We start from the raw sequence: 21942 nt of genomic DNA on the forward strand, positions 1-21942 counted from the left end.
GGGTGGAGGTTTCACTGTCACTGTAATTACAAAGAAGAATGCAGGGCAAGACATATTGAGGTCTTGTTTTTCAGGAGGAAGTGCTTTGGGGGTGATCATGACAGAATTTTAGATAACGTATTGACTACCCAGCACTTGCCTTCTTCTGTCATCCCTGGGTATTGATTGAAAATGTTGGAAGTACAGTGCATAAATCACAAGATTTATATTTTGATGAGCTGATGTTTTATTCCGGATATTGTAGTTGCATCAATACTGCAAAAATATTTTCAAATTCAGTATTGTTGCATTGTTTTAGTCAGTATTTTTGTTTAGTTTCTAGAAAAAATACCTAAACATCCTTAAAGGAGAAGTTCACTTCCAAAACAAAACTTTACAGATAATGTACTCACCCCCTTGTCATCCAAGATGTTCATGTCTTTCTTTCTTCAGTTGATAAGAAATTATGTTTCTTAAGGAAAACATTTCAGGAATTATCTCCATATAGTGGACTTCAATGGTGCCCCCAAGCTTGAACTTCCAAAATGCAGTTTTAATGCAGCTTCAAATGGCACTAAACGATCCCAGTGGAGGAAAAAGGGTCTTATCTAGCAAAACGATCGGTTGTTTTCGAAACAAATTGACAATTTAAATACTTTTTAACCTCAAATGTTCATCTTGTCTCATCTCTTTGATGCGCATGCGTAGTATGTTGAAAAACTTCCATCTTGTTTTCTTCTTCAATGTCAAAATCGTCCTACTTTGCTGTTTTACCTTTTTTTGTAAAGGTCGTTTGACCACCTTTGCATGTTCGCTTTGTAAACACTGGTTTGGGACTTCTGCAGCGATGTAGGACGATGTTGAAGTTGGGGAAGATCAGAGTTTTTCAACATACCCTAACTGTCTTGAACCTGAAAAGAGTTCACACAGACTTAGACAAGATGAGTATTTGAGGTTAAAAAAAGTATATAAATTGTCAATTTGTTTTGAAAATGATCGTTTTGCTAGATAAGACCCTTCTTCCTCGGCTGCAATCATTTAGAGCCCTTTGAAGCTGCATTTAAACTACATTTGGAAGTTCAAGCTTGGGGGCACCATTGAAGTCCACTATATGGAGATAATTCCTGATTTTTTTTCCCTCAAGAAACATAATTTCTTATCAACTGAAGAAAGAAAGACACAAACATCTTGAATGACAAGGGGGTGAGTAAATTATCTGTACATTTTTGTTCTGGAAGTGAACTTCTCCTTTAAAAAGTTCTGTTTACTTTTTTTCAGAGGTTTTCAGAAGTTTTGATCCCAAATATCCTAAATATGACCATCCTTTTTGTAAAGGACCTTCCTAAACATCTAAATCTTTTATTATTATTTTTTTTAAGTGCTTATTATTATTTTTAACACTTATAATAAAGATTAAACCAGTGATGCACCAAAATTAAAATTCTAAGACGAAACTAAAAATTCTGGTTGCACTTAGCCAAAAAACGAAACGAAAACGAAAATGCTTTGTAATAATTATTGGCATTATGGAATTATAATTATAATTTTCAGCTATTTGTAACATTAGTTAATGCACTGTGAACTAACATCAACTAACAATGAATGACTGTATTTTTATTCACCAACATTAACAGTGATTAATAAATAGTGTAATAAATGTAAATTGTTCGCTCATGCTAGTTAATACATTAACTACTGTTAACAAATGACACCTTACTGTAAAGTGTTACCCTTTTTCTTTGTATGTGATTTACTCCTATGGATATAAATCTAAATATATTGCATATTGCTTATCACAACAGATATTGTTCCAAAAATTGTTTAATATTAAATAATTATCCCAAATTACCACATTACCTTTGACAAGCCTGAAAAAAAGTTTGGAAAAAATTTTTTTTTTTTTGTATTTACTTATTTACTTACTTCATTGTCAACTTGTATTTTATCAAGTCAAGTCACCTTTAGCACAGATTGTACAGATTGTGTTAAAGCAGCTTTATAGTATTAAAGGATTAGTTCACTTCCAGAATAAAATTTTTCTGATAATTTACTCACCACCGTCTCATACAAGATGTTTTTCTTCAGTTGAAAAGAAATTAAGGCTTTTAAGGGAAACATTCCAGGATTTTTCTCCATATAGTGGACTTCAATGGTGGCCAATGGGTTGAAGGTCCAAATTGCAGTTTCAATGCAGCTTCAAAGGGCTCAATTCAAAGGGCACAATCCCAGCTGAGGAAAAAGGGTCTTATTTTGCTTAACAATGGGTCATTTTCTACAAAAAAATAAACATTTATATACTTTTTAACCACAAAAGCTTGCATCTTCAAGCATTGGGTAATCACATTGGAAAAGTTGTGTATGTTTAGTTCTTTGTGGACTTTGGTTCAAAAATGTAGGGTAGGGTGAAAGAACTAATTTTCTCCTCCAACTTCAAAAACATAGTTGTTTTACCTTTTTTTGGTAAAGGGCGTTTGCCCTTTATTGCACATTTGCTTTGTAACCATTGGATCGGTAGTTCCGCCTATGTCACTTGTGTGTAATTATGTAATGCGTGAGGTCGAGCTAGTGCAAGATGAGCACTGGACTTAAAAAGTATATATTTTTAATTTTTTTTAGAAAATGGCTGATTGTTTCGCTAGATAAGACCCTTATTCCTCAGATGGGATCATTTAAGGCTCCTTGAAGCTGCACTGAAACTGCTATTTGGACCTTCAGCCCATCAATAATGCAAGAGGCATAGTAAAGACTCCATTTTTCAGTTAAAGTCCATTCAACATTGATTCAGTGATGTCATCGTCCAGCTCAGTTTAGTTCAAATAGTATCTGTGCAATCAAGTCAACAATATTGGCAGAAATTAAGTGTGTTTTATAATGCAAATCTAATGTTCGTTACATTAATCTTACATTTCTTCTCCCGTGCTCTTCCCAGTTTGTTCCCAGTTCTCCAAAGGAGTCTACGCCATCATCGGCCTGTATGACAGGAAGACGATGAACATGCTGATGTCATTCTGTGGCGCTCTGCACGTGTGCTTCGTCACGCCTAGCTTCCCCATCGATACCAACAACCAGTTTGTGATCCAGCTGAGACCTGAACTCCAGGATGCTCTGATCGCCCTTGTCGAGCACTACAAGTGGACCAAGTTCGTCTACATGTACAGCTCGGACTCAGGTTGGCTTTTACCCCACTAACATGCCATTTCAAAAGCACACTAATGGAAATCTAAATATATGAGTAGTGCTACTTCGATTTTTTTCAGGGTGAGGTGAATATTTAATTATTTGTTGTTGGTTTGTTTTCCTGCATCTGCATTGCCACTGCAGTTGCAGTCGTGATAAAATGTTGTAATACTCTGTAAGGTTGCTCAGGATGTCACAAAGATGAACTGCAGATAATTTAGTGATTTGGGAGCTTTAGAAGATATTGCTGGGAAAGTTTGAAAAACGTGATGACTTGGTGTAATCCTGTTGAGGTGCTCTGCTTGGCTTGTAATAGGGTTATACTTTGACATTTTCTATGCCTCGGGTGTAGTAATTTTACTTATGGCTCCCTGATTCCCACAGGATTGTTCTGATAATCTGTTTGAAGTTCACTGGAAGATCTTCATTTGTGATTTGGGTGTGGACAAGTACTGGCTGCACCGTATTTTTCCTTGTGAGTGGAGACACATGTGTGGTGCTTCATCATATTTGCCATATCCAATCATTATCAGACTGTCATTAGAGAATAACTCCAAATCATTAGCGCAGTCTCCATGACCAGAAGACAGCAAGGCCAATGAATGAATTCATTTAACATTTATGCCAGTGTTGTGCACAGTGTTTCCTGTACAAAAAACGGTCTTTTATTCGTTAATCACCCACAATCCAGTGTAACTAGGTGCTAAATGCATTGGTATAGCGTTGCGCCATATTTAAATAAAGTCATTGTCATTATTTTCAGCACAAACATGCCTCATTTCTATGTAAATTAGGCTCATTATTGATTGCACCCTATTTGCAAAACTCAGTGCTATAGAACTGTTCAGTCATGAAATCAATTTGTAGACCAACCCGGAAGACTAATTCACCATGGCTTCCCTTGGGAATTTCTAAAGGGGTTTTAGAATAGCAGTCTTCGATTTGTGAGTAAAATAAGGTCTGTGGTTCAGGTTACTTGAAGAGACTTTAATGTTTTGTTCTACAACATAAATTATACATGGCCGCACCGCAATTCTGAATACTGAAGCCTCTGTACTAGGGCTACAACAGTTATCAATTCGTAAAGCATGTGTACTCACATCTTTGTGGTAGTTGTAGTGGTTTGTGACAGGTTTTTGTCTTTTGATGAAAATATCCTGTGAATTTAGTAATCTAAATCATTTCATTGTCATATTTATTAATTATAGTGTCACGAATCTGGTCTGTGTCCCGCTGTCCACCAACCACCAGATGTCACTCTCGCATCACTTACGCACTCTGACTGTCACTATACATCTCGGACTGCATCTCCCATCCTCCACCGCTCTTATTGCGTCAGTCCCCGTGACCAATCAGGCGCCCTATAAAAACCCCGCTCCTTTTTAGTGCACTTCACGGTTGGTTGTATTTTCCTGTTGTTGTTGTTATTCTTAGCGTTTCCTAGTTTCCTCGTTCCTGGTTTTGTTTTCTCGCCTGGTTTCTCGTTTGGACTGTCTAGCCACCTGCCTTTTGGACTATTGCTCACGTTTATTGGATTACTCTCTCCCACTGCCTTTGATATTCCTGTCTGCTCCCGTCTCGACCCAGCCTGTACGACCATGTCTTTGTCTCGCGTTTTAAATAAAAGCTTGCATATGGATCCGCTCGCCTCTCGTCTCGTTCACTTCGTTACAGAACCAACCGTCACTACAGGATCCAGCAGCTTTTCACCCGGACAATCTTCCGACATGGACACAGACCTGATCTTAGCAAGGATCAAGCAAGGACAACGTACACTCGAACAATACATCCGTGAGTTTTTGGCCATTACTAACTACTCTACCCTCCCGGACTGCATTATTATTGAACTGTTTGCTGATGGCGTCAATGAGCCACTAAGAGCGAGGCTGAGACGCGAGGGTCCGCGCTCTTCGCTAGTGGCTTTTATGAACTTTGCGTTTTTGTGTGTGGGCTCGTCGTGTACTGTGGGGGTCGCGAAGGAGGTACGCGACAACGCAGACAGATCAGCCGCGCAACCCTCTCGCAGATTGGCGGTAACGCCGGATCACGACGCCACAAACAGGTTTTCTGCCTGGATCGCTCGTGAAATGGCGGCGAGAACAGAGCTCTGTCACGTCACAGCCGCCATACAAGAGCCATTTAAAGTTGCAGTTACATTTCCTGAGTCAAGTCAAGTTTCCAATTTAAGTCAATTTACAGCTGCATTTCCCGAGTTAAGTCAAGTCTCCAAGTCAAGCAAGATTACAGCTCCTGTTTCTACATCAAGTCAAGTCAGAGCTGCTCCTCCTAAGGCAAGTCAAGTTACAGCCATCTTTCCTGAGCCACTGCACAAGATGGCTGCCCCGCCAGAGCCACTGCACAAGATGGCTGCCACGCCAGAGTCTGTCGCAAGGATGGCCGCTAAGCCAGCGCCCGCTAACGCCACGTCTGTCAAGCCAGCGCCCGCTAACGCCACGTCAGCCAAACCACAGCCTGCTCAGGACATCTCCGTCAAGCCACAGCCTGTTCACGTCATGTTTTCTGCTCCTGGTTCTACACCCCTCATGGCCGCACTTCCTGAAGTGGTTCCTGAGTCAAGCAAAGTCACAGTCCTGGTCCCTGAGTCGAGTTACGTCCTGCCTGAAGGCCCCGAGCCTCGCCAGGTCTCATTCGACATTTCAAGATCACAGCCTATCATGATGGCCCACGTGCTGGACACTCCTCTAGTGACTGTAAGGGCGGCTAAAATGGTGCTCCTTAATGCCACGGCGGCTACCCCGAATCAAGTCAAGACACAGAGTCAAGCCAGGTCACGGCTGTGCCCTCGAGTCAAGCCAGGTCACAGCTGTTCCCCACGAGTCAAGTCACGTTACAGCTGTTGTTCCTGAGTCAAGCCATGTTGTTCAGGAGCCAAGTCCCGTTACAACGGATCTCCATGAACCAGGCCAAGCTGCTGCTGTCGTTCCAGAGCCAAGTCAAGCTTCAGCCGCTGCTCCAGAGTCAAGTGAGGCTACGGCTGTAGCTTCCAAGTCCAGTCAAGTTTCCAAGTCCAGTCAAGCTTCCAAATCCAGCAACGTCAAAGCGATCGTTCCTGCGTCAGGCAACGTCAGGGCCGTGGTTACTGAGTCAAGTAAAGTCATTGCTCCTCACAAGCCAATTCAAGACACCGCTGATCTCCATGAGCCAAGTCAAGTCACCGCTGATCTCCAAGAGTCAAGTCAGCTGACTACTGAGCTTCACGAATCAAGTGAAGTCACGGCCAATCTCCACAAACTAAGTCAAACCACAGCTGATATTCATGTGCCAAATGAAGTTATTGCTGCTGTTCCAGACTCAAGTCACGTCTCGTCCGACCGCCCAGACTCAAGTCACGTCTCGTCCGACCGCCCAGACTCAAGTCACGCCTCGTCCGACCGCTCAGAGTCAAGTCACACCTCGTCTGACCGCTCAGAGTCAAGTCACGCCTCGTCTGACCTTCCAGAGCAGTGCCATGCCTCGTCTGATATCCCAAGTTCACAGCCTACTATGATGGTCAGTATGCTGGACCCACCACAGGGGTCAGTGAGGGCAGTGAACATCTCAGCGGCACCAACATCGCCAAGATCCATCATCAAAGAGGTCCTTTCACCCGCCACTGCTCTTCCCTTTATGGCGGTTGCCATTTGGTGTGTGTGGGCTGCACACTGTGCTCCTGAGGTCACGCCTGATCTCAAGTCTGCTCCAGAGCCCCCGTCTGGTCTCGAGTCTGCTCCAGAGGTCCCGTCTGGTCTCGAGTCTGCTCCAGAGGTCCCGTCTGGTCTCAAGTCAGCTCCTGAGGCCGCGTCAGCTCACAAGCCTGCTCTAGAGCTTCCGTCTGGTCTCAAGTCTGCTCCAGAACTCCCGTCTGGTCACAAGCCTGCTCCAGAGCTCCCGTCTGGTCACTGGCCTGTTCCAGAGCTCCCCTCGGTCGGAGAAGCCGCGCCAATACCTCCTGAGGTGTCAGCTTCGGCTGTGGATCCTCCCTTGGAGGTGGCGTCCCCTTACAAGCTCTCTGCTTCTCCCCCTATTCTGTCTACCTCCTCTGTCCCTGTTCTCCCCAGGTTCCAGACCATGACGCAGGTTCCAGTTCCGCCCCGGAGGGCTGCTGCGCCTCCTGTTCCGCCCCGGAGGGCTGCTGCGCCTCCTGTTCCGCCCCGGAGGGCTGCTGCGCCTCCTGTTCCGCCCCGGAGGGCTGCTGCGGCACCTGCTCCGCCTCCTGTTCCGCCCAGGAGGGCTGCTGCACCTTCTCCCCCTATTCTGTCTGCCTCCACTGTCCCTGCTTTCCCCAGGTCCCAGACCGTGACCCAGATTCCTGTTTCACCCGAGAGGGCTGCTCCGCCTCCTGCTCCACCTCCTGTTCCGCCCCGGAGGGCCGCTCCGCCTCCTGTTCCGCCCGGAGGGCTGCGGCACCTCCTGCTCCGCCTCCTGTTTCGCCCTGGAGGGCTCCTGCGCCTCCTGCTCCACCCTGGAGGGCGCCCGCGCCTCACGCTCTGCCTCCGGCTCCGCCCTGGAGGGCTCTTGTGTCGCTTGTCCCGCCTCCGGCTCCACCCTGGAGGGCTCCTGCGCCTCCTGATCCGCCTCCGGCTCCGTCCTGGAGGACTCCGGCGCCTCCTGCTCCGCCCTGGAGGGCCCCGGCGTCTCCGGCTCTGCCCTGGAGGGCTCCTGCTCCGCCTCCGGCTCCGCCCTGGAGGGTACCTGCTCTGTCGGCCCTGCCTCAATCACTGGGCCCTCCACATGGACCTGGCCCTCCAACCCTCGCCCTGTCTCGCTCCCACCCCACCGCACCCCTGGACTGTCGTTCCCTTAGAGCGTCTGGAAGCCGCTCCTTGGGGGGGGGGCTATGTCACGAATCTGGTCTGTGTCCCGCTGTCCACCAACCACCAGATGTCACTCTCGCATCACTTACGCACTCTGACTGTCACTATACATCTCGGACTGCATCTCCCATCCTCCACCGCTCTTATTGCGTCAGTCCCCGTGACCAATCAGGCGCCCTATAAAAACCCCGCTCCTTTTTAGTGCACTTCACGGTTGGTTGTATTTTCCTGTTGTTGTTGTTATTCTTAGCGTTTCCTAGTTTCCTCGTTCCTGGTTTTGTTTTCTCGCCTGGTTTCTCGTTTGGACTGTCTAGCCGCCTGCCTTTTGGACTATTGCTCACGTTTATTGGATTACTCTCTCCCACTGCCTTTGATATTCCTGTCTGCTCCCGTCTCGACCCAGCCTGTACGACCATGTCTTTGTCTCGCGTTTTAAATAAAAGCTTGCATATGGATCCGCTCGCCTCTCGTCTCGTTCACTTCGTTACATATAGTCAGTTTTACTCGTAATACAATAGCATTTTAATTTAGTCAACGACACACACAAAAGCCAATGTGAATGCAAAAAATGAAACCAAATATTTCAAGTAGGGGTGTCATGGTGTCAGTTTTTTGCTGCACGATTTTCCTTGCCAAAATAAATTACAATAACAATATTATTGTGATATCTGATGAAGTAGAAGTGTATGGAGACTGAGAGTGAGTTTATAACCGTAATTGTACACAAAAAACCAGACAGTCTGAATGAAAATTATTATTTTTTCTTTGACAGTAGGTGGCACTTACGGAACAGAAGCGATATAGAGTTAGCTTGGTTATGGCTGTACCAAAGCAGCACTGTGCTTAAACACTGCTTTAATATGCATAATATGGAGGTATGAGGAAAAAAATGTCATTGAAACATTTTACTCGGTAACTTCCTCTCAGAGATACATTCATATTAACTAGTGTTGTGCCAATAAACGATAGTATCGTGTATCGATGATAGTCAGAGATATCACCAATTGCTGATGCGTTGACTACAGCAAGATGATTATTATTAATATCCATCAAAAATAGACTAGGAGCCTAACTTTAGCGATGCAGAGCCACTTTAAACACAAAGGCAAAAATCACGGTGAGCAGGACAGGGTGTTTCGGGTGGGAAGCATACAATCTGTAATTGCGTGCAGTTTCTGACACCTGCAAAAACGTACAAATGCTTTCTTATGTGCGCCGTTTTTCCGGTTTTACTTTCACTTTCGAAACTGATTCCATTCAGCAAGGAGGAGAGAGGATGGAAAAGGGGGGCACAGTAACTAGTTTTGGGGAAAATGGCCCCCCTCCGCTTAAATGTTCTTTGCTCGTTTTCTGTAGCTGCTTTTTAAATAACTAAGGAAATGTAAGCATTAACAAGCACTTACAATGTATCTGTTCAATTGTTATCATGTTAAACACAAATTAAGTCATACTGAAAACATTAGGCTGCTTTTATCCTTATGCTGGTGTTGGTTCATTTGCCGGCAATGAAACTAAGTAAATAATTATATATATTAGCACGATAATATCGTTTATCAGCGATCTCACAGGCTGACGATAGGACAATATGAAAATTGAGCATATCATCCAACACTAATATTAACCTCCACATATTTGTCTTCCTATATTTCGAACATCACATACAGTGAACTTGATCTGTCTGGTACAGTATTTTCTTTTAATTATCGACTTCATAAAAAATCCATTTTGGGAAGTAATTGCAGTGCAGAAATTCTGGAATAGAGATTGGCCAAAATATCAATATCACTACCACTACCTTGACTTTGTTACCGGTTCCTGAAAGATACTTGTTTTGTCAAGTTTAAGAAATCCGTTTGAACAAGATTACATTGCACATTACCTCGAAAACTTTGGTTTTATTTTTTCAGCTTGTTTTTACAGACTCAAAGACTCATCGCCTCAGCCATGGCACAAAGGAACAAATAACCAACACTACGTTTACACTAGTGCATTTTCATTTTAAAATGCATAGCTGTCTGTGCCAATAACCTCGTGGGTAGCTGGCCGAAATAAAGTGCCATTGCGCTGCGGGTGTCCTGAGTTCGAATCCCGGTTCGTGGACCTTTCCCAATCCACCCCCCTTTTCTCTCCCACACTTCGCTTCCTGTCCAACTACACTGTCCTATCTAAATAAAAGCATAAAAATGCCAAAAAATGCATAGCTTTGACAGAACCATCATTTCTGTTTATTTTCCATTGATTTACTGTTAAACATCCAGCACTGTTTCAGTCTGTTTTCTCTTTCGCAATCGCTGTTCATATGTCAATCATATTACGCGTTCATAACCCACCCTGTCCTCTATGACGAATATCCATTATACTTCTGCATTTGGTTCTGTACATAAGAAACCCGGAAAAACAGATGAAACTAATAAAATAAAAATCTAATAAACACACAATTACGACAGATTAATTTTAATGTAATTTTCATGACATACAAGGTGTTTACATGAGAAATGCTAAATAGGTGTAGTGATTAGCTTGATATAAAAGGCAAATAACATATTTCAGCAACATTATTTGGCCAAAACACGTTCGATCGCAACCTGAAGTTATTACAAGCACTCGATTGTGGTTTAAAATGAGTTTTGAGTAAAAGCGTAATACAAATGTTATCATTTGTCTTATGTTGCATGACGCTACGGTGTGCATGAATGGTCACGTTTTCGTTCACGTAATGTGGGCGGAGATCTTTTCTGAAAAGCAGTGGAATTGTCAGTATGGATGCGGATTGGTTTAATTTTAAAACGCCGTTTTAAAATGAAAATGCACTGGTGTAAATGTAGCCGTACATCTATGGCGATCGGGATGCTTACTGCAGCCTCATGTGTGAGCCATGTCTTTGGGCATAACCAGCATGAACTAGTGTTTTCCTTTGATGCCTCACCAGAGCCAATCACCAGCACTTGATTTAGGCACATCAAGCATGCTGCATGCTTATTGGCTCACGGACATTGACGGGATTATCCGCTTAGGTATTGAGATTTGATACTGAACAAGAAGACATTTTTCGATGCTTGATTATATCAAGGCAATTTAGTCGGTACCTAAAAAGTATTGAACTCAATACCCAGCCCTACTAAAAACACATATGAAGTTCCCAAGGAAACCTGTGGCAAGAAAATGCAAGTTCTCTTCCCAGTTTTAAAACTATAAACTGAAAAGTTTTGCTTGTCTGGTGAAATGAACTTCGCATCATTACCATTTTACAGAAATCAACTGGTAAAGAGAACCTCATTTAAAAGAAGTATCTGTATACATTGTCTATTGATTATAGAAGGATTTACTCATCACATAATGGAGAAGATCATCATAACCAGCCATATATTCATATGCATGGCGTAGTCGAGCATTTTAAAGAGCTGATTCAGGCGTCTAGATTGCAGTAGTGGAGAGATTCTGCACAGATTTTGTGGCAGCATTTGTGCTGTTACCCGATTTGCATAATTCCTTTAGTGAATCGGCGCTAAAACAACAGAGAGAGCATGTGCAAATAACAAATAACAGCACTGTCGACAGGCCACAGTGAATCCCCCCCTCTGTGTTACACAATATTGCATTTGTCTACACCCCTCCCCCACTCCTGATTATACAAAGTTAAGGGAAATTAAAAGCTCAATTAAGAAACACACATTATTGATTCACATAGCATGCAGATGTGAGCCAGAGCTGAACTAGGAACACAAGGTCACTGAGTGTTTCATCCACACACAAATACAACAACTACCTCTAGAAGCCCCCACTGCTCTCCTGTTGCCTGGATACAAGAGTACTCAGTCTCTAGGTTATTTTAAACCTTTTAAGTAACTCCTGTGTGTGCACACGTGTGTGAGCATGTGTGTGTGTATGTGTGAAATGTTGATGTCATGTTGTAGCGCATTAAACCCAGAGCTCACAGGTAAAGCAAGAACATTGCAGATGTAATTATACATCTATTCTCAGTCTATGCTGACACCAAATCTGTCAGAGTGTTTGTTTGTTTTCTCGTTTTAATCAAATTATGTATGCTGATTAATCATATCAGTAACTTATTGGTTATAAACCGATATTAGAAATATTTAAAATGTTCCAGTATTTAATTATGCATGCTTACTTCCCCTTTTTCACATTTCACATTTATGTTTGCCATCATAGACTGTCAAAAAAAGGTACATTTCTGTCACTAGAGCGGTAGCCTAAGGTACAACAGCGAAAAGGTACATCTTTGTACCTTACCTACCTCTAAACGGGACATATTAATACCTTAAAGGTACATTTTAGTACTCTGAAAGTACATATTGGTACCTTAAAGGCACATATTAGTGCTTTAAAAGAACATATTTGTACCTTTTCACTTTTCACATTTGTACCTTAGGGTACTGCCCCAGTGACAGAAGCGTGCCTTTTTTTCTAACTATCTATCTATCATTTATTTCCTGCAGTGCTGGAATTTATATGGTGCATATTTGTATTAAGGCAATATGTCATGTTAAAAATAGTCCAAATTTTACAAATGCTTCAGATCCCATTGCAAACTAGCGTCATCTGTAAATATGCAATTGTCATACTGTACATTGTAATGATGTGATTTTAGTTAGTGTTATCTCTAATTTTTGTAAAATAATATTGGCTAATTTATTGGTTATTAGCCATAACATAAATAATTATTGGCTTATTGTTATCTTTGACAATTTTAAAATCGTGCATTCCAAATTCTGTCATATTTTATAATGTCCATATCCATCAGATGGACATCTTTGTCTACTGCATGTGCATCAATGTTTTTCAGCATCTTGAGTTTTTTTTCTCGATTATTTAGGTTATCATGTTTAACTAGATTGTAATAATTTAATTTTATTTAATTTTATTTTTACTACGGTGTTATAGTTACCATGTTGCATTTTTTTATTAAGGCAGTGTGTCATGTTAAATATTATAAAAACCTTTGGAAATGCTTCAAAACTAGCGTCTTCTGTAAATATGCAATTTTTAATACTGTACATTACAATGTTATGATGCTGAAATTCACTGATTTTAGTTTTTAGTGATTTATTTTTAATTTATGTAGACTAAATAGTATAGAATTTAAATATTGTCGTATTTATTGGTTATTAGCCATATTATAAATAATTATTGGCTTATTGTTATCTTTGAGAATATTAATATCATGCATTCCCAATTCTGTCATATTTTGTAATGTCCATTAGATTCATTCAGACATCTTTGTCTACTGCATGTGCATCAGTGTTTTTCAGTATCTTACACCATGAGTTCTTTTTTTTTGGATTATTTAGGCTGACATTTTCAACTAGATTTTTATTATTTAGACCTAATTAAAATATATTTTTACAGCAGTGCTGTAATTACCATGCAGCATTTTTATATTAAGGCAAAGTGTCATGTTAAAAATAGTTCAACCTTTTGAAATGCTTCAAATCCTGTTGCAGATGAGACTAGTGGCATCTGTAAATATGCAGTTTTCATACTGTACATTATATTTTTGTGATGCCTAAATTCACAGATTTTAGCTTTTATTGATTTATTTCTTATTTGTGTAGACAAAGTAGTATACAATTTTAATATTGGCCATTTACTGGTTAATAACCATAAGATAAAAAAAAGTTATTGGCTTATAGTTATCATTGAGAATTTTAGTATCATGCATTCCCAGTTCTTTCATATTTTCTAATGTCCATATCCATCAGATGGACATCTTTGTCTACTGCATGTGCATCAATGTTTTTCAGCATCTTACGCCATGAGTTTTTTTCCAATTATTTAGGTTGACATGTTCAACTAAATTTTTATTATTTAATTTAATTTATTTATTTATTTATTTTACAGCGATGCTTTAATTACTATGCTGCATATTTATATCAAGGCAACGTGTCATGGTAAAAATTGTTAAAACTTTTTAGAACACTCCAATCCCTAACGGATATTTTCAACATGCGCAAAAAGCTGTTTTGGTTGACTCTACTACCATGCGAAATCACTGCTACACTAACCTGGTCTCTCACTAAAATGTTTACTGCGTCATTTGTCAGGTGTTCAGAGATGCCATCTCAAAGCCATTGCAGATGGGACGAGCATCATCTGTGGAGCTTGCAGCAGTTTAGTGATCTCAACCCCCCAAATCCGTCCTTGCCAACTCACACAGATGTTTACCGAGCTGAAGCATGATGAGCCGGGCACATGTGCGCTATCTCCTCAAAGACCCAGATAATAGAGTTAGGGCCTGTAAACACACAGCCGGCTTTGTTGAAGAAAGCGAGGAAAACACACTGCGTTGGACTCTAAAGGAGACGGACGGAAATTCAATTTGTTCCCGTGCGTGAGATATTTGGAGAAGCACAGCAAGAGCAGGTGATAGCAAGCCAATTCTGCTCTTCCAAGACAATCCCTACACTCATCAACTTTCCTTTTCCTGCCTTATCACCAACGGCGCAGTCGCGCTAGGCAGCGCTAGCGGGAGAGGGACAGAACGCACTGTCCGTCTCTCCCTCCGTCTTATCTGCGGGTTAGTGCTGCACGGTGGGAGATAAAGCTGGTTTGCTCTGTGGCACGAGACAATTTCACAGCTGCCGAGACGCAGGCGTCAGGAGAGGGTAGAGCGTTGGTGTGGCCAAGGGTGTAGAGGCGTTTCGAAAGGCAATCTGACACAGTCTTTTAATGAATGCCAGTGAATGCATTGGCTGTCTCACCGTTCTTTCAATGACAAACCTAATTCTGTCTTCGGTTGCATAATAATCCAACTAGTCATTCTATAATTAGCAGATCTCTTTTTAATCTGTTATTTTACAGGGAGATGTGAAATAAAAACCTTTCAATTGACAGCTCATATTGACAGAGGTGAATAAAAAGAGCAGGTAGTATGCAAATCATGCAGAATTATACAAAATTTCATCCTAGTGACAAAAGTTTCAATGAATGTCCTGCAGAAAGCAGCGTTTATGTGGACAACCAAACCCAGGAGTTTCTTTGTACACTACAGATTGTAGTTTTGTTTTTAGTTAATGATATGCATTGTTAACATATTATGCTAATAGTATGCAGTGGGCCAAGATCAGTGTCTGTATTTATAATGTTTCTATCTGCACATCTCTAGATATAGTTGAATCTCTGCCAAAAGCAAAAGCTTTTTTTGCCTCATTTGTAAAAAAAATCATGCAAGAGCTTCTCAAAAAACATGGCGTTAACAAAAATGGACACATTTTGATACATATTTTGACAGTGAAGCAAAACGAATCATGTTTTTCTAACACCAAGCTTCCTTCTAGGAGACTGGGCCGTAATGTACGAGCAACTGTGATGACAGCACCAATTATGAGCCAAATCCATGACTGAAAGTGCAACCGAGCATTCACAACAAATGCAAATTCATTTAAATACATAAATTGGCTTATTAATGTTGTCTCGGATTAATTTCTTTGAGTTTAATGTCGCTTTCCTGACCCATTTAAACATGCCAGCTAGTTTGTGCTGAAACATCTCACTTGCTGAACTTTGCGTGGCCTAATTTTCTAGGCTTTAGTAGAAGGTTGGTGGTTGGTGTTTTCGTACATTTGTGCTGCTCGCAAACACTGATGTGTGTGTGATTATAGGTGTCAGTATTGATCTCGCTTTTGCTTTGAAGGCACTTGCCTCTGGTTGAATTGGAGATTTGATGTCTTTGAAGTTGAAATTCTGCTGCCTGCAAAATCCGTACATCATATTGACCAGTAAGCTTATCATAACCCAGCACAAGCCAAAGCTGATCGCTCTATTAAAGCATCAAAATTTGGTTTTTAAAAATGCACAGGCTTTGATCCTGTTAGGTAAAGCCTGACAGGGAACTTACCTAATTCAGTCAGCATGACTGAATGAGATTGTCTTTTGAAGTTGGTGAGTGCCGCATGACCACCCAGATCTCTTTTTAAACACAGCATAGCACTTTTGATCAGCATTTGTATTACTGATGACTCTTTCGATGCTGAAACATTTAGATTTAACACTGCATGTAGTGACATTGTGGTTTTTTTCTGTTAGTTGTTATTGGTAGGGGTACATTTAAAGACACAGGATAATAAAATATAGGAGACATCGGGTGCCCAGTTTCCACAAGTTGGTATGATTCTTATGAAATGAAATCATGAAATGTCTGCAACATACTTTGTTTAAAATTCCTTAATGGTTGTATAACACAACACCTTTTTTACCTTGTCAAAAACAGCTCTGTTCATAGCGACCCGTTTCACTGCAAAAAAAAGGCTTGTCTTACTTAGCATTTTTGTCTTGTTTCTAGTCAAAATGTCTAAAAATTCTTAAATTAAGATGCATTTACTAGATAAGCAAAACAACATTAGATATTTAGTCTTGTTTCCAGGGGTAAAAAACTAAACAAGTAAAATTATCTGCCAGTGGGGTAAGTAAAATATTCCTTAAAACATTTTATTTTACTTACCCCATTGGCAGATAATTTTACTAATTTTAAGCAAAATGAACTTAATTTAGTTTTTTACCCCTGGAAACAAGACTAAATTTAACCATTTAGCTTAAAACAAGACTAAATAGCTAATATTATTTTGCTTATCTAGTAAATGCATCTTGATTTTTAGACATTTTGACTAGAAACAAGACACAAATACTAAGACAAGCCTTTTTTTTGCAGTGTTCGGTGCATGTCTCTTTAAATGATAATGAGCTACTGCTAACCCCACCCCTCTCTTTCGCTTTTTTTGTGTATTCAATGGTGCGGTATCATCAAAAACAAAATGCATCCACTGCGTCCTCATGTCAGGAGAAACTCTTATGTTCACTTTTACATCCAAATACAAAACACCTGCATTGCTTACGAGACATTGTTGTCGCTACAGCTGTTCCAGCACATAGAAAATGGTGGACAGCGTACAACTGGCTGAGGACGGAGATATGCTAATATGGGACAGTCAGTCAGAGGTTGTGGGTGGGGCTTGTGCATTATGACATCATACTGCTCAGAAAATTAAAATGGCTTGATAACTGAGATTTTTTTAGGTCATTTGAGGGATAAAAAAGAAATTAATTGATTCTTATCATTGTAGGGTGGTTGTGTCCTCACACTGCTAAGACACACTTATAAAAACTTTATTCTGAAGGAGCTGACATTTTATGATGCATTTAAAAACATTTTTGTTTTATGTAGTATTATTATTAATTTTTATTAACTGTGTTTAGTTTCTAAAGTAGATTGAAAAAAAGCTTGAAATGTTTCTAAAAAAAGCATTTGCGCTGTTTAAATATTATAAATATTTGAAAAACTTCCGTCTGCCAAATCAAGCCATGTAGTGATGTTTACCCTGAAAATATGTGTTAATGTTTTATTTAAACTATTTATTAAAATATTTTTTCTTTAAGTGATCATTTAATCAAGTATTATTTACTTTTTACTTGATGCTTTTGCCATAAATGTTCTCAAAAATGTTTACTTTTGAAAATGGTATAAATGTTTAACAAACCATATAAAACCAACATGATTGCAAAAACTTGTCTGAAAGCTTGACATGCATAATGATTTTTCCTTTTTTCTATTCATTGACCCAGGTAACGGTCCAATAAATGGGGGAATTAGCTTAATTCCGTTCAATTCTTAGTCAGTATATCTTAGGAGGCTAGGAAATCACTCACCTTAAAAAAACAGATGCTTCTGAGGAGCAAATCATTTTCATTAAACTAATTATATCAGTGCGTCTGCTACACAGGAAACAAGCTGTCAGTGCCGGCAGATAGTTCCTGTTTGAAGAACAATCAGCCGTCTTCCTTTTATTAGTTTCTCTCCATATGCAAGAAGCCATCACATGACCAAACCACATGCAGGTAACCAGAAAAAGTCTGAAACGATACGTGCTTAGTCATACACGCATGGCGTGAGATGTCTAATAGAATAGGTTGTTCAGTTCTAATGAAATTCACAGCAAGCCATCCAAATGCTGGCTCTCGGCAGAGCAATGTCCATTAATTTCACATTATTTAATTTCCTCTAAGAAAAGCATAGCTATACGGTTCATACAATTGCTGGTAGTCACTTTTGATCTACCAGATTACAAAAGGCAGTTCCTCAACGTGAGTTTCTGTTTCTTTGAACAGATAATAAGCACTGGAGGAAGTAATGCTGAGAATCAGATGTAAGCAAGCTAGAAGTAATGAAAGAGTACTGTTTAGTGAAAAATAAATGGAGCATATCCAAATATTTAAATTAACCATGATTGCTTAAGGTTTTTCCAAAATGCATCCAGACTAAACAACTTCAAACATGTCTCAATTTGTCCTCCTTCTGACAAAAACACCCAGAATTTTCCCTTAACTGAGGAAAAGAGGAACATTTGAAGTTCAGTGTTTAGCTGTCTATAATTCCAAGCAGGAGATTCTAAGTGATATGAAAGCAGATGTTGATCAGAGCTGGAGCAGAACAGCAGAGACCCCCTGCTGAATGTGGAGACAGAGCTTCTCCTCAGGAGTACGTGACTCAACAGAGCGTGTGGGTTTTTTCCAAATCAAGACTTTACTTCCCAGGATGCTACAGTACAACACTAAAGTGATATTCATAGTTGCATCACTGTCTTAAAATACTGATGATTTGAAGAGGTACAGATGCTTTAACATATTGTCCTGAAACAAATGTGTATTTGTGCAAGCAGCTGCCTGTTATGAATATTCAATTGTAGCCATATGAGGTTTCTTACTGGGACTTTTTGTTTTGTTTTTGAAGGTCTGACAGTGCTGCAAAAGATCTTGGACACTGCTGCTGAAAAGACCTGGCAGGTGACATCAATAAATTTTGACACCCTGACAGAGGCGGCGTTCTTGAAAACCATCCAAGATCTGGATAATAAGAAGGAGTACAGGATCATTCTGGACTGTGAGCTAGAGAGACTCAACTCCATCTTAAACTTGGTGAATACTTTATACGTTACTATGATTAAGAATATGTTTAATTTTTTTATGTTGTGTATATAGTGCATGTCTTTTACTGTGTAAACCCATAGACAGATGGTTGGCCCAGACAAAAGTATTAAAGGCATAGGTCCAATTATAACCAATTATAACCAATTAAACACGTTTATGTTGAACATAGGAATGCATTGGCCAATAAAAGGTGCTTATATTAGTCACCACTGAAAACGTGCCAGTCAGTGGCACTTAGATCAATCGGCACTAAAAACAAGCCAATCAGAGGCACTTAGATTAGTCTGCACTAAAGGCGCACCAATCAAAAGCGCTTAGATTAGTCGGTGCTAAAAAAGCCAATCAGAGGTGCTTAGATTAGTCGGCACTAAAAACACACCAATTAGAGGCTCTTAGATTTGTCAGCACTAAAAATGCACCAGTCATAGGCTCATAGATTAGTCAGCGCTGAAAACGTGCCAATCAGAGGTGCTTAGATTAGTTAGTGCTAAAAACACGCCAATCAGAGGCGCTTGGATTAGTTTTCGCTGAAAATGCGCCAATCAGAGGCGCTTAGATCAGTCGAGTTGGCACTAAAAACTAAAAACGTGCCAATCAGAGGCGCCTAGATTAGTCGGCGCTGAAAACGTGCCAATCAGAGGTGCTTGGATTAGTCTGTACTAAAAACGCACCAATCAGAGGTGCTTAGATTAGCTGGTGCTAAAAATGGACCAATCAGAGGCACTTAGATTAGTCGAGCTGGCGCTAAAAACGTGCCAATCAGAGGTGCCTAGATTAGTTGGCACTAAAAATGCACCAATCAGAGGTGCTTAGATTAGTTGGCACTAAAACACACAAATCAGAGGCGCTTAGATTAGTTGGCGCTGAAAACGCGCCAATCAGAGGCACTTAGATTAGTCGAGTTGGCGCTAAAAACGTGCCAGTCAGAGGTGCCTAGATTAGTTGGCACTAAAAATGCACCAATCAGAGGTGCTTAGATTAGTTGGCGCTGAAAACGCGCCAATCAGAGGCACTTACATTGGTCTAGTTGGCGCTAAAAACATGCCAATCAGAGGCACCTAGATTAGTTGGCACTAAAAACACACCAGTCAGAGGTGCTTAGATTAGTTGGCGCTGAAAACATGGCAATCAGAGATGCTTGGATTAATCTGTGCTAAAAACGCACCAATCAGAGGTGCTTAAATTAGTTGCCACTGAAAACACACCAATCAGAGGTGCTTGGATTAGTCGGCACTGAAAACACACCAATCAGAGGTGCTTGGATTAGTCTGCACTAAAAACGCACCAATCAGAGGCACCTAGATTAGTTGGCGCTAAAAATGCACCAGTCAGAGGTGCTTAGATTAGTCGGTGCTGAAAACGTGCCAATCAGAGATGCTTGGATTAATCTGCGCTAAAAACGCACCAATCGGACGTGTTTAGATTAGTCGGCACTGAAAACGCACCAATCAGAGGCGCTTGGATTAGCCTGCATGAAAAACGCACTAATCAGAGGCACTTAGATTAGTCATCGCTGAAACTGATGGAGCTGTTGATTAGTGCACACGCTTGTGAATTACCTCATCATAAACAACAGAGTGCGATGTAAATAAAAGATTAATTTCGTAGCTTCGGTGAGTATAACGGGGGGGTTTGCATAACTTGTGCTAGACTTGTGCTAGACATAGACCGACATGTTTGTCTATGAAGCCAGAATGTGACGTTCCCAAAACGAAACAAAAACCTTTTATATTGTTTTCTATATCGATATTAATAATCATTAATACAATATAAAGAACAATAATCTGCAATAATGATTTTTAATATATATTCCTTTGAGCTCATGTTTACATGTATAATTTGGATACAAATTGTAAACAGTCTATTGTTATTAACAACAATTCAAAATAATGATTAAAGTATCTGAGTAAATGTAAGTATTTAAAACTAAAGACAACATGTGTTTTTTATAATAATAGGGTGATTATACAAAATTGCTCTCACAAATGTAAAAATGCCCCTGGAAATCAATTCCAGGGAGCAAATATTGCCCCTTAATGGAAAATTTCATTTCTGACTCTGATTTATACCCAATTTGTTTCTAGTTTCTAGAGGGATTCCAAGTATTGTCAAAAGCCCTATATTTATGTTTCACAATTCACAGTGTATTGTCTTGACTTTAATAGCCTATAGACACTAAATAAGTTGCTCTGGGACATCTGACTTCATGTTGACTTCATTATGGAACATTACATGTCTTCTTGGATAACACATACATTTTCAGTACACTTTAAAATTGTCATGTCTTTCCCAGAAAGGCAATAAAATGATTTGAGAAACAATGAATTCCTCCTTCAGGCACACCAAGGCAATTACTTTTCTCACTATACACCATCCAGACAAGATCTCAAAGAAACCACTGCCAAACCCAATGATCAGAAATCAGTATCCGATACAATTAACCCTGACGGTGTGCTTCCAGAGGCTAGCTGCTGTTCACAGGTGTTCCTGCGGTCTTCATGCACATGTAGTCATTAAGTCCTATAATTGGACTTCCTACGGTGACAGATGCCAAATCCTTCTTTCCTCCCTTCCATCTCGTGTAGTTCCGACTGCCCCTTCTGATCACAGATATTCCACACTCACTGAGCTTGGGAGGGTGTGCAATTAAGTCCTGAATGATGGGACCTATTCATTGCTATTTAGAGAGCCAGGCTAAAAATTATACTTTAATTGGCGTCGAATGAAAGAGGCCTGCCATTAGCTGACGGCGAGAGAGAGAGGGTTGTGCTTTTATGCTCTCATATGTTGCGTTTGTCTTTCAGATTGCGGTGCAAAAAAAGAATTTGAAGAACTACCATTACATACTAGCAAACCTGGTAAGTGGAGCATCCTGTATCCTTCAGGCCTCTTCGGTCTGCATGAATGAACTATGAGCCTTGAGGCTACTTAAGATGTATTGTCGGTTAACCTCTTGAACATTGACTGGAATCGCGAGGGAGCGCTCAGACAAATTGATGGTGGTGTTTTACATTGCATGGCTACTTTTTCC

General features: G+C 40.5%; 1 protein-coding gene across 3 annotated transcripts in view; it reads left to right on the forward strand.

Annotated features, from left to right (window-relative positions):
- The window catches only part of gria1b (glutamate receptor, ionotropic, AMPA 1b), a 77669-nt gene that overhangs the window by 16396 nt on the left and 39331 nt on the right, over nucleotides 1-21942 (forward strand). For all 3 annotated transcript variants that reach the window (XM_051093012.1, XM_051093013.1, XM_051093014.1), the window contains exons 3-5: nucleotides 2909-3148; nucleotides 18715-18899; nucleotides 21716-21769. In XM_051093012.1, the coding sequence (XP_050948969.1) occupies nucleotides 2909-3148; nucleotides 18715-18899; nucleotides 21716-21769 (479 nt within the window). The remainder of the gene's footprint in view (nucleotides 1-2908; nucleotides 3149-18714; nucleotides 18900-21715; nucleotides 21770-21942) is intronic.

The sequence above is a fragment of the Labeo rohita genome, chromosome 21 (assembly GCF_022985175.1).
Source record: "Labeo rohita strain BAU-BD-2019 chromosome 21, IGBB_LRoh.1.0, whole genome shotgun sequence".
NCBI lineage: Eukaryota > Metazoa > Chordata > Actinopteri > Cypriniformes > Cyprinidae > Labeo > Labeo rohita.